The following is a 13,822-nucleotide window of genomic DNA, read 5'->3' as shown; positions in this document are numbered from 1 at the left end:
AACACACCATCCTGGAGTCACATTTACTGCTGTAGAAACGCCTGTTTGATCCCCTGACTATTGACTTCCCTATCACTATTGCTCTTCCATTCTTCTTCCTCCCTCCTGTACAGCTGAGTCACCCATGGTGCCATGGACTTGGCTCTGGCTACAATCCCCTGAGGAATCAGTGCCCTCACCAGTGTCCAAAATGGAAAACCAATTAGCAACCAAGGTAGACTCAGGGGACTCCTGCCCTACCTGCCTGGTTCTATTAGACTGCCTAGCAGTCAGCCATTCCTTCTTTCCTTGTATACTGCTGACCTATGATGTGACCACCTCCCTAAATGTGCTATCCATGTTGTTCTCAGCCTCGCAGATGCACAACAGTGCCTCCAGCCACTGCTCGAGTTCCGAAACTCAAAGCTCAATCTTCTGCAGCCAGTGGGCATTCCTGGAGGTGTGTTCATCTAAGACACATGGTGCATCCATGACTTGCCACATACCACAGGATGTACATTCCACTCAGCTGAGCTGACCTGCCATACCTTAAATTTTACAAACCACTTATTAAAACTAGAATAAGTAGAATAGCCTTCCAGCCACTCACCAATTAGTTTTTTTCCTCTGTACCAAAGAAAGAGCCAGCTACTGGCTCTTCCAATGAGGACATTTTTGAAAAAAAGACACATGTCATCAAAGCTGTTTGCCTTGCACTCATCAGGACAATTCGCAAGAATACCAGATGTAAAGGGTACAACATTTTATACTTCATGAGAAGAGACTGTTGATTGGCTGGCAAGTGGACTCTGATTGGTAGAGGCATTGCCATGGTGAATACACCAGTTAACTGATGACTGACAGTTAATTGTCAAGCTTTGTTTAAATTCAAACTAGGTGGGTTTACTGTGATTGGTCAAGGCATTGCCCTGGGAAACAAATCAGATGTCTGCTGTCTATTTTGTTTAGTTGAAACAGGTGCAATGTGTGTCTGAGGTGTCAGCTGTGGCTCAGTTCATAGCACCCTCGCCTTTGAATCAGAGGGTTGTGGGTTCATGTCCCACTCCCGGAAACCAAGAACTGTGATTGTACTTGAAAGAGTTGCAATCTGTGACTGTTGATAACTCGAAAGAGTTTAATTAAATCTGAGGCGTCAGCTGTGGCTCAGTTCATAGCACCCTCGCCTTTGAATCAGAAGGTTGTGGGTTCATGTCCCACTCCTAGAAACCAAGAACTGTGTTTGTACTCAAAAAAGAGTTGCAATCTGTGACTGTTGATAACTGGAAAGAATTTTTTCACGGTACCCAGCACCGCACGCGAGGTGTGAGTAAGTTACGGGACTTGGTCAGGTCCTTCGACTTGGTGGACGTCTGGCGAAATCTCCATCCCGATTCCAGCGTTTTCACCTTTGTGTTACCTGGAGTCGGAGCGTCCAGACTCGACCATCTTTACGTTTCGAAGGCGTACGTGTCCTGCGTTCCGGCGGCTTCTGTGCAGCAGGTGCCGTGCACGGACCACCGTCTGGTGTGGGTGGAGCTCGCTCCGTTTTGCGCTCGGACAGGGTCCGCGCACTGGCACTTTAACAACCTGTTGCTGGAGGATGAGCGGTTCCTGGACTCGTTTCGTCGTTTCTGGGCCGGCTGGAGAAGGAAGCGGGGAGGCTTCCCCTCCTTGAGGCTATGGTGGGACGTGGGCAAGACTCACGTCCGAGTTTTCTGTCAAGAGTACGCGAAGGGGTCGACAAAGAGGCGGAAATCCAGGGTCGAGGAGTTGGAGAAGGAGGTGCTCGACCTGGAGGCACGTCTCCGTCGGCCCGACGCGGACCCGGCCCTGCGGTCGGTGTACGATGAGAAGAAGGGCGCGTTGCGGGACCTGCAACTCGCCGGGTCCCGGGGCGCATTCGTGAGGTCACGGATCCGGTTCCTCAAGGACCTGGACCGTGGCTCCCCCTTCTTCTACTCGCTGGAAAAAAGGCACGGGGTCCGTCAGCAGCTCTTTACGCTGCTGGCCGACGACGGATCCCTCGTCTCGGATCCGGAGTGCATCAGGGCCATGACCAGAAACTTTTATACTGCCCTGTTCTCTCCGGATCCGTCCAGCGAGGATGCTTGCAGAGTTTTGTGGGAGGACCTGCCGCAGGTCGGCCTGGAGGGCGCCGGAAAGCTTGACTCCCCTATAAGACTGGGGGAGCTGACCGGCGCCCTCGATGGTCTCTCAAGGGGCAAATCCCCGGGACTTGACGGGCTGACCGTGGAGTTCTTCAGGGCGTTCTGGGACGTCCTGGGGAGCGACTTCACAGGGGTCCTGGGGGAGAGCATTGCTACCGGGGAGATGCCCCTTTCGTGGCGCAGGGCCGTGATTACCCTGTTGCCGAAGAAGGGGGATCTCCGCCTCCTTAAAAACTGGCGCCCAGTCTCCCTCCTCAGCACGGACTATAAAATCTTCGCTAGAGCCATGTCTTCTCGGCTCGGCACCGTGCTGGACCACATGATACACCCTGACCAGTCCTACACCGTCCCGGACCGCACAATTTACGATAACATCCATCTGGTCCGGGACATTATCCACCATTCCCAGAGGGCTGGTCTGTCGAGCGCCTTCCTGTCCCTTGATCAGGAGAAGGCGTTCGACAGGGTGGATCACGAATATTTACTCGGGACTCTGCGAGCATTCGGTTTCGGGACGCATTTTGTCGCCCGGATCCGACTTCTGTACACCGCCGTGGAGTGTCTAGTGAAGGTTAACGGGTCCCTGACGGCGCCCCTTCGCTTTGGGAGAGGGGTACGTCAGGGCTGCCCCCTGTCTGGCCAGTTGTATTCTATTTGCGTGGAGCCTTTCCTGCGCCTCTTGCGGAGGAGGTTGTCGGGATTGGTTCTGCGCGGGCCGGGCATCGGGGTGGTCCTCTCGGCATACGCCGTTGACGGGCTCCTAATGTTTAGTGACCCGGCTGACCTGCGGAGGATGCGCGAGTGCCAGGAGGTCTACTCTGCGGCTTCTTCTGCCAGGATCAACTGGGAGAAATGTTCTGGACTCCTGGTCGGCCCGTGGCAGATGGATCCCCTACCCGAGGAGCTCAGGCCTTTCACCTGGAGCAGGACCAGCATCCTCTACCTGGGGGTCCATCTCTGCCCTGCCGAGGAATCCTGGCCGGCGAACTGGCAGGAACTGGAGACGAAAGTCACCGCTCGCCTGCGGCGCTGGACAGGACTGCTCCGAGTGCTGTCTTACCGGGGTCGAGTTCTCGTCATAAACCAGCTGATCGCCGCCATGTTGTGGTATCGGCTGGTCACTTTGACCCCTCCCCCGGACTTTGTCGTGAAAATCCAGAGAATGCTAGTCGACTTCTTCTGGGACAAAAGATTGCACTGGGTCGCTGCTGAGGTCCTGAGTCTCCCGCTTAGGGAGGGCGGTCAGGCTCTAGTGTGCCTACGCACGCAGGTGGCAACTTTCCGTCTTTAGACCCTGCAGCGATACCTTTACGTCGAGCCTCCTCCGAGATGGTGTGCCCTGGCGACGTATTTCTTCCGCCAGGTGCACGGCCTGAATTATGACGTGCAGCTCCTGTTTGTAGATCAGAGGGGCCTCGGCTCCTTCCAGGTGTTGCCCGTCTTTTACCAGGACCTGATCAAAGTCTGGAACGTGGTCGCCATGCGACGCAGCTCTCCCCCGTCAGGAGTAGCGGCTATCGTCAGAGAGCCGCTGCTCAGGAATCCGCCCCTCCGTCCCTTTCAGTGGCTGGCGGAGAGGAGGGCTGTGGCTGCCGGGGTGACCAGGATCGGGGACGTGCTGGGTGGTGGAGGACTGGGCTGGATACTCCCGCAGGAGTTGGCACGTCGCGCGTCAGTGAGTGTCCAGGTCGCAGCCGATGCCATCCAAGACCTAAAAACGGTCGTGCTCGGACCCGAAGTCCTTTTAGGTCTCGAGGTGGCCCAGGTGCGCGGTGATCTTCCGGCTGAACGTTCCCCTGTTCGGACGGAATTCCACATTGGCCCCAAGCCCCGAACCCTCCCTCGGGTGCCGGTACCCCGCAATAATATGAGCCGCCTCGGGGACATGCCCTCCGTGCCATTTGGCACGGTGCGGAGGGGTTTTCTGTACGGACTGCTGCTGCACACCTTCCATTTTCTCGCCCTGGTCCGCCGCCCGGACACGCCCTGGCGTGCCTTGTTGCCGTTCGGTGGCGGAGGCCCCCGATGGGAGGCCCTCTACGGAGGAGTTCTCCCCCTTTCTATCGGAGACCTGGGTTGGAGGGTGTTGAATGCAGCAGTCCCCTACAATAGGAGGATGTTTAGGTTCACGGACTCCCAGGACACATGCCCTTTTTGCGGTCTTGTGGAGTCCGTGGACCATGCGTATATAGGGTGTCTTAGGCTGCACTCCCTTTTTAGTTATTTAAAAAATCTTTTGTTACTATTTTGTTTGTACTTCAGTCCCACGCTCCTGATCTATGGACAACCGGTGCGGAAGGGGGTCGGGAAGGAGGAGGACCTCCTCGTGAACCTGCTCCTGGGTCTGGCCAAGTTGGCCATCAACAGGTCCAGGCAGCGGGCGATCGACGGGGGAGTCCCGCCCGATTGTTTATCCCTCTTCCGCGGCTACGTTCGCGGCCGGATGTCCCTGGAAAGGGAGCACGCGGTGTCTGCTGGCACCATCGAGGCCTTCCGTGCCCGGTGGGCACCGCGGGGTCTGGGGTGTTTTGTTGACCCCTTTAATCACATCTTAGTTTGATGTTTTTAAGGTTCCTTTAAAAGTTTCTCCTTGATTTTACAGCTGACCTGACTTAGGGGCTGTGCTTGATTTCTCCCTTGTTTTTGTTAATTTAGTTTATTGTTTTGACTCAAAAGAGTTACACCAGTTAACTGATGACTGACAGTTAATTGTCAAGCTTTGTTTAAATTCAAACTAGGTGGGTTTACTGTGATTGGTCAAGGCATTGCCCTGGGAAACAAATCAGATGTCTGCTGTCTATTTTGTTTAGTTGAAACAGGTGCAATGTGTGTCTGAGGTGTCAGCTGTGGCTCAGTTCATAGCACCCTCGCCTTTGAATCAGAGGGTTGTGGGTTCATGTCCCACTCCCGGAAACCAAGAACTGTGATTGTACTTGAAAGAGTTGCAATCTGTGACTGTTGATAACTCGAAAGAGTTTAATTAAATCTGAGGCGTCAGCTGTGGCTCAGTTCATAGCACCCTCGCCTTTGAATCAGAGGGTTGTGGGTTCATGTCCCACTCCCGGAAACCAAGAACTGTGATTGTACTCGAAAAAGTTGCAATCTGTGACTGTTGATAACTCCAAAGAATTTTTGCCGAGGAATCCTGGCCGGCGAACTGGCAGGAACTGGAGACGAAAGTCACCGCTCGCCTGCAGCGCTGGACAGGACTGCTCCGAGTGCTGTCTTACCGGGGTCGAGTTCTCGTCATAAACCAGCTGATCGCCGCCATGTTGTGGTATCGGCTGGTCACTTTGACCCCTCCCCCGGACTTTGTCGTAAAAATCCAGAGAATGCTAGTCGACTTCTTCTGGGACAAAAGATTGCACTGGGTCGCTGCTGAGGTTCTGAGTCTCCCGCTTAGGGAGGGCGGTCAGGCGCTAGTGTGCCTACGCACGCAGGTAGCGACTTTCCGTCTTCAGACCCTGCAGCGATACCTTTACGTCGAGCCTCCTCCGAGATGGTGTGCTCTGGCGACGTATTTCTTCCGCCAGGTGCACGGCCTGAATTATGATGTGCAGCTCCTGTTTATAGAGCAGAGGGGCCTCGGTGGCTCCTTCCAGGTGTTGCCCGTCTTTTACCAGGACCTGATCAATGTCTGGAACGTGGTCGCCTCGCGATGCAGCTCTCCCCCGTCAGGAGTAGCGGCTATTGTCAGAGAGCCGCTGGTCAGGAATCCGCCCCTCCGTCCCTTTCAGTGGCTGGCGGAGAGGAGGGCTGTGGCTGCCGGGGTGACCAGGATCGGGGACGTGCTGGGTGGCGGAGGACTGGGCTGGATGCTCCCGCAGGAGTTGGCGCGCCGCGCGCCAGTGAGTGTCCAGGTCGCAGCCGATGCCATCCAAGACCTAAAAACGGTCGTGCTCGGACCCGAAGTCATTTTAGGTCTCGAGGTGGCCCAGGTGCGCGGTGATCTTCCGGCTGAACGTTCCCCTGTTCGGACGGAATTCCACATTGGCCCCAAGCCCCGAACCCTCCCTCGGGTGCCGGTGCCCCGCAATAATATGAGCCGCCTCGGGGACATGCCCTCCGTGCCATTTGGCACAGTGCGGAGGGGTTTTCTGTACGGACTGCTGCTGCACACCTTTCATTTTCTCGCCCTGGTCCGCCGCCCGGACACGCCCTGGCGTGCCTTGTTGCCGTCCAGCGGCGGAGGCCCCCGATGGGAGGCCCTCTACGGAGGTGTTCTCCCTCTTTCTATCGGGGACCTGGGTTGGAGGGTGTTGCATGCAGCAGTCCCCTACAATAGGAGAATGTTTAGGTTCATGGACTCCCAGGACACTTGCCCTTTTTGCGGTCTTGTGGAGTCCGTGGACCATGCATATATAGGATGTCTTAGGCTGCACTCCCTTGTTAGTTATTTAAAAAATCTTTTGTTACTATTTTGTTTGCACTTCAGTCCCACGCTCCTGATCTACGGACACCCGGTGCGGAAGGGGGTCGGGAAGAAGGAGGACCTCCTCGTGAACCTGCTCCTGGGCCTGGCCAAGTTGGCCATCAACAGGTCCAGGCAGCGGGCGATCGACGGGGGATTCCCACCCGATTGTTTGTCCCTCTTCTGCGGCTACGTTCGCGGCCGGATGTCCCTGGAAAGGGAGCACGCGGTGTCTGCCGGCACCATCGAGGCCTTCCGTGCCCGGTGGGCACCGCGGGGACTGGGGTGTTTTGTTGACCCCTTTAATCACATCTTAGTTTGATGTTTGTAAGGTTCCTTTTAAGTTTTCTCCTTGATTTTACAGCTGACCTGACTTAGGGGCTGTGCTTGATTTCTCCCTTGTTTTTGTTAATTTAGTTTATTGTTTTGACTCAAAAGAGTTACACCAGTTAACTGATGACTGACAGTTAATTGTCAAGCTTTGTTTAAATTCAAACTAGGTGGGTTTACTGTGATTGGTCAAGGCATTGCCCTGGGAAACAAATCAGATGTCTGCTGTCTATTTTGTTTAGTTGAAACAGGTGCAATGTGTGTCTGAGGTGTCAGCTGTGGCTCATAGCACCCTCGCCTTTGAATCAGAGGGTTGTGGGTTCATGTCCCACTCCCGGAAACCAAGAACTGTGATTGTACTCGAAAGAGTTGCAATCTGTGACTGTTGATAACTCGAAAGAGTTTCTATCTGTCTGCAAAAATACAGGGCCTTGTATATTAATACATTTAGCTTCTATCACATGTAAGTGTGCCACTCTATGTGGCTGACTGATTGACCAATTAAGTTATCAGTCAGGCTTGCATTGTGGCCCTGATGGCCCCAGCATGCTGAGGGGCTCTTGTACAGGTCCAGGGTGCTGCACTGACATTGTGGCCACTCGGCACACTGGTGTCATTGGCAGAGGGGCTGGGGACCTGCTGTTCACATTAGAAAATTGGCAGATGGAATGTAATGTGGGAAAATGTGAGGTTCCCCACTTTGGGAATATTATTGAAATGGAATTGACTCAGGATCGTTACAGTACAGAGAGATCTTTTTCTTTTATTCATTTATGGGATGTGGGCGTCGCTGGCTAGGCCAGCATTTATTGCCCATCCCTAATTGCCCTTGATAAGATGGTGGTGAGCTGCCTTCTTGAGCCGCTGCAGTTCCTGTGGTGTAGGTACACCCATAGTGCTCTTGGGGAAGGAGTTCCAGGATTTTAACCCAGCAACAGTGAAAGAGTGGCAATATATTTCCAGTGGCTTGGAAGGGAACTTCCAGGTGGTGGTGTTCCCATGTATCTGCTGCCCTTGTCCTAGATGGTAACGGTCGTGAGTTTGGAAGGTGCTGCCTAAGGAGCCTTGGTGAGTTTCTGCAGTGCAACTTGTAGATGGTACACACTGCTGCCACTGTGCATCGGTGGTGGGGAGTGAATGTTTGTGGATGGGGTGCCAATCAAGTGGGCTGCTTTGTCCTGGATAGTGTCAAGCTTCTTGAGTGTTTTTGGAGCTGCACTCGTCCAGGCAAGTGGAGCGCATTCCAACACACTCCTGGCTTGTGCCTTGTAGATGGCGGACAGGCTTTGGGGAGTCAGGAGATTAGTTACTTGCCGTAGGATCCCTAGCTTCTGACCTGCTTTTGTAGTCACAGTATTTATATGCCTAGTCCAGATCAGTTTCTGATCAATGGTAACCCCCAGGATGTTGATAGTGGGAGATTCAGCAAATGTAATGCCATTGAATGTCAAGGGGCAGTGGTTAGATTCTCTTTTGTTGGAGAAGGTCATTGCCTGGCACTTGTGTGGCCACTTGTCAGCCCAAGCCTGGGTATTGTCCAGGTCTTGCTGCATTTGGACATGGACTGCTTCAGTATCTGAGGAGTTGTGAATAGTGCTGCACATTGTGAAATCATCAGCGAACATCTCCACTTCTGACCTTATGATGGAAGTAAGGTCATTGATGAAGCAACTGAGGATGGTTGGGCCTAGGACACTACGCTGAGGTGTCCTAGTCACAAAAGGTTTGTATACAGGTGCAGCAAGTAATTGGGAAGGCAAATGGAATGTTAGCATTTATTGTAAGGGGATGGAATATAAACATAGAAACATAGAAAATAGGAGCAGGAGTAGGCCATTCGGCCCTTCAAGCCTGCTCCGCTATCATTATGATCATGGCTGATCATCCAACTCAATAGCCTGTCCCCACTTTCTCCCCATATCCTTTGATCCCTTTCGTCCCAAGAGCTATATCTAACTCCTTCTTGAAAACATACAATGTTTTGGCCTCAACTACTTTCTGTGGTAGTGATTTCCACAGGCTCACCACTCTCTGGGTGAAGAAATTTCTCCTCATCTCAGTCCTAAATGGTCTACCCCGTATCCTCAGACTGTGACCCCTGGTTCTGGACTCCCCCACCATCAGGAACCTCCTTCCTGTATCTACCTTGTCTAGTCCTGTTAGAATTTTATCGGTTTCTATGAGATCCCCCCTCAGTATTCTGAATTCCAGCAAATATAATCCTAAACAACTCAATCTCTCCTCATATGTGAGTCCCGCCATCCCAGGAATCAGTCTGGTAAACCTTTGCTGCACTCCCTCTATAGCAAGAACATCCTTCCTCAGATAAGGAGACCAAAACTGCACACAATATTCCAAGTGTGGTCTCACCGAGGCCCTGTATAATTGCAACAAGACATCCCTGCTTGAATCCTCTCGCTATGAAGGCCAACATACCATTTGCCTTCTTGACCACCTGCTGCACCTGCATGCTTACTTTCAGCGACTGGTGTACAAGGACACCCAGGTCTCGTTGCACATTCCCCTCTCCCAATTTATAGCCATTCAGATAATAATCTGCCTTCCTGTTTTTGCTACCAAAGTGGATAACTTCACATTTATCCACATTATACTGCATCTGCCATGCATTTGTCCACTCATTCAGCTTGTCCAAATCACACTGAAGCATCTCTGCATCCTCCTCACAGCTCACCCTCCCACCCAGCTTTGTGTCATCTGCAACTTTGGAGATATTACATTTAGTTCCCTCATTTAAATCATTAATATATATTGTGAATAGCTGGGGTACCAGCACCGATCTCTGCGGTACCCCACTAGTCACTGCCTGCCATTGGGAAAAAGACCCGTTTATTCCTACTCTTTGTTTCCTGTCTGCCAACCGGTTTTCTATCCATCTCAATGCACTACCCCCAATCCCATGTGCTTTAATTTTACATGCTAATCTCTTATGTGGAACTTTGTCAAAAGCTTTCTGAAAGTCCAAATAAACCACTGGCTTCCCTTCATCAACTCTACTAGGTACATCCTCGAAAAATTCCAGTAGATTTGTCAAGCATGATCCATGCTGACTCTGTCCAATTCTGCCACTGTTTTCCACGTGCTCTGCTATTAAATCTTTTATAATGGACTCTAGAATTTTCCCCACGACCGACGTCATTCTAACGACTGGTCTATAATTCCCTGTTTCTCTCTACCTCCCTTTTTAAATAGTGGGGTATATTAGCTACCCTCCAATCTGTAGGAACTATTCCAGAGTCTATAGAATCTCGGAAGATGACCACCAATGCATCCACTATTTCTAGGGCCACTTCCTTAAGTACTCTGGGATGTAGATTATCAGGCCCTGGGGATTTATCAGCCTTCAATCCCATCTATTTCTCCAACACCATTTCTCTACTAATACTGATTTCTTTCAGTTCCTCCCTCTCACTAAACCCTGTGTTCCCCAACATTTCTGGTATGTTATTTGTGTCCTCCTTTGTGAAGACAGAACCAAAGTATGTATTTAGTTGGTCAGCCATTTCTTTGTTCACCATTATAAATTCCCCCTGATTCAGACTGTAAGGGACCTACATTTATCTTCACCAATCTTTTTCTCTTCACATACCTATAGAAACTTTTACAGTCAGTTTTTATGTTCCCTGCAAGCTTACTCTCATATTCTATTTTCCCCTTCTTAATCAATCCCTTGGTCCTTCTTTGCTGAATTCTAAAGTGCTCCCAATCCTCAGGTCTGTTATTTTTCTGGCCAATTTGTCTGCCTCTTCCTTGGATCTAATACTATCTCTAATTTGGCCATGGTTTGGCCACCATTCCTATTTTACTTTTGCGCCAGACAGGAATAAACAATTGTTGCAGTTCACCCATGCGCTCTTTGAATGTTTGCCATTGCCTGTCCACCGACATCCCTTTAAGTGACATTTCCCAATCCATCGTAGCCAACTCGTATCCCATACCATCGTAGTTTCCTTTATTAAGATTCAGGACCCTAGTCTCAGAATCAATTACGTCACTCTCCATCTTGATGAAGAATTCTATCATATTATGGTCGCTCATCCCCAAGGGGCCTCACACAACTAGATTGTCAATTATTCCTTTCTCATTACACAATACCCAGTCTAGGATGGCCTGCTCTCTAGTTGGTTCCTCAATGTATTGGTCTAGAAAACCATCCCGTATACACTCCAGGAATTTTTCCTCTACAGTATTGTTACTAATTTGATTTGCCCAATCTATATGCAGATTAAAGTCACCCGTAATTCAGATGTTCCGTTATTGCATGCAACTTTAATTTCCTGTTTAATGCCACTCCCAACATCATCACTAAAGCAGGGAACTCTTGCTACAAGTGTATAGAACATTGGTGAAACCACATCTAGAGTGCAGTTTTGTTATCCATATTTAAGGAGGGATGTATGGCATTGGAGGCAGTTCAGAGAAGGTTTATTAAGTTGATTCCTGGGATTAAGGCGTTGTTTTAAGAGGAAAGATTGAGCAGATTGGGCCTATATTTCTTAGATTTTAGAAGAATAAGAGGTGATCTTATTGAAACAAATAAGAATCTGAGAGGTCTTCACAGGGTGAGTGCTGAGAGGATGTTTCCCCTTGTCAGTGAATCTAGAACTAGTAGGCATTGTTTGAGTGTCTCCTATTTACAATGGAGATAAGCAGGAATTTCTTCTCTCAGAGGGAGATTAATCTTTGGAATTCTCTACCCCAGAGAGGAGTGTAGGATACATTATTGAATATATTCAAGACTGAATAAGACAGATTTTTGATCTACAAGGGAATCAAGGGTTTCCCACCCTGCCACCTGAAGAGTCAACAGGGAACACATTCCCTCTGACACAGGCTGCCCCACAGCCATTTTATTCTCAGTGGGACATTAATTGGCTAAGAGCGAAACTTCTGCCCTCATCTGGGTGGGAAGTCCCACCTTAGAATCTGCTCTGTGGTCCCAGCAGCATCAGGTGTGAACGGTGGCCACTGCTGGGACTACATGCGTTCCCCAAAGAAAGGGAGCTAATGGAGGTGGGACCTCAGGTAAGTCTGGGATATCGACGGGGCCGGGCTGGCAGACCCCAATGAGGGGAGTGAAGGGAGTGAGGGGGGGTGGTGAACTGGCTTTGAAAGTCCTGGGGTAAGGGTGTGACTTCGTGGTGGGGTGCGAATGCCTCAGATGGGCATAGGGGGCCCAAATAGGAGGGTCCCCCTCCCTATTACCTGACAGCAGCTTGCTGAGTAAAAGTTGCCAAGCTGCCCACCTGGCTGGGGCCTTCCCCTGACACTGGCAAAATAGCAGAGAGGGCGGGATGAGGCACTAAAGTAGTAATTAATTGGCCACTTAAGGACCTCCAATAGGTCCAAGGGTGAGCGAGCTGCCTCACATCTTCACTACCACCTCATAAAATGTGAGACATATTGGGGTGCCCTGGTAGGTGGTGGGTAGGCCAAGCGCTGCATTTTATAAGCACCCCCTCCCCCGCCTTCAAAATCACCGGCAGTGGACAGTGAAATTCCACCCCAGGTTATAAGGACAACAGGAAAGAAAGGGAAAATGATAGAGAAGGAGCAGCCTTAGTAACTAAGATCATTTCAATGATAAGGCAGGATATAATGAGAGGTAAGCAGACAGTGTATATGTTATGAGTCTATGAGACAGCAGTGGGAGTTGTGCATTAGCTGGTGTGACATGATAGATTGTATATCTCCTAATTTCAGAGGTGAGACAAGCACGTAGAAGAAGCAAATTTTAAAGGGGGATTATAACTTTCAAATAGATTAAAATAAGTAGACATGTAGGAAAAGTAGTAAATCTTTTGAGTGTGTCCAGGATAATTTTCTGCTACAATATGTCCTTGATTCAACAAGAGGGTGTCCCATTAGATTTAGCAATGAGTAATGAGCCAGATTTACTGAATAGCCTAACAATGTGTGAACATTTATCTAATAAGCGATCATAATATGAGTTTGCCCTAGGTCCAGATTTTCGTTCCTGGGTTGGGTGCACAGAGAGTGGAAAGTTCCTGGCTCTGCGAACCTGAGCTTTAAAAATGGCTGCCTGGACGTTGGATGACAGAAAATGGGCGGGTGATGAGAGGCAATAAATTTGATAGTGTAGACTTACACTTGAATGAGGTCAACTGATGATTCTACAAACAAGCTGCATATGTTGCATCAGTTCAAGCTTTGTGACAGGTAGTCTTAGTAACATCCAATGATTGTAACTCACCTGTTCTGGCATTTCAGGAGGTGTTCCAGGAGGTGTACCTAGAACTGTTCCAGGAGGCATTCAAGGTAATTTGATCACTCGTAAATAGCATTTTAGATTCATTGAGATGAGTTGAATGCAAAGTGTTATTTTAAGTGTCAATTTTTCAAAGCAATCGATTAGTATATTTTAACACTATAAACATAGGGTAAATCTTCGGCTCAGTGAGCAGGGGTGGGGCCCGCTCGCCAAGGCGTAAAATGACACACGGTGATGTTGGGTGTGCATCCCGACGTCACTACATGTCATTCAGATTTTCAGTTCGGCTTCGCGCCCGCTGAACTGTCAAAGGCCTATTAAGGCCATTTAACAATCAATTAAATCATTGACCTGAGTTGCCTGTCCAACCTTAAGGTTGGTGGGCAGGCGAAGAGCCCAGGCGGCCTTTGCATTTTTCGTGGAACCTCATCCATGGGTGGGATGAGGTTTCATGAAGATTTTTAAACTGTTGGAAACATTTTTATTAACATTAATGGGCATGTCCCAGCTCATGTGACAGTTTCACACGAGGGGACATGCCCTTAAATTTTTTTTCACCCTTTGTTCAATGCAGTCAGCTGTCGTGTCGTCAAATAGACAGTAGAATAGTCAGGTTTTTGTGTAAGTAAGTTAAATTGCACGTGCACTATATACAAGATAGGAATTAATGGGCAAGTAATCTCA

At 50.0% G+C, this 13,822-nt stretch overlaps 1 protein-coding gene across 26 annotated transcripts in view; it reads left to right on the top strand.

Annotated features, from left to right (window-relative positions):
- LOC144684561 (uncharacterized) overlaps nt 1-13,822 on the top strand; it is a 336,148-nt gene that overhangs the window by 122,368 nt on the left and 199,958 nt on the right. For all 26 annotated transcript variants that reach the window (XM_078548502.1, XM_078548509.1, XM_078548490.1 and 23 more), the window contains exon 11: nt 13,138-13,185. In XM_078548502.1, the coding sequence (XP_078404628.1) occupies nt 13,138-13,185 (48 nt within the window). The remainder of the gene's footprint in view (nt 1-13,137; nt 13,186-13,822) is intronic.

The sequence above is a fragment of the Cetorhinus maximus genome, chromosome 9, assembly GCF_964194155.1.
Source record: "Cetorhinus maximus chromosome 9, sCetMax3.hap1.1, whole genome shotgun sequence".
Taxonomy (NCBI): Eukaryota; Metazoa; Chordata; class Chondrichthyes; order Lamniformes; family Cetorhinidae; genus Cetorhinus; species Cetorhinus maximus.
This window is presented reverse-complemented; position numbering and strand designations above follow the sequence as displayed.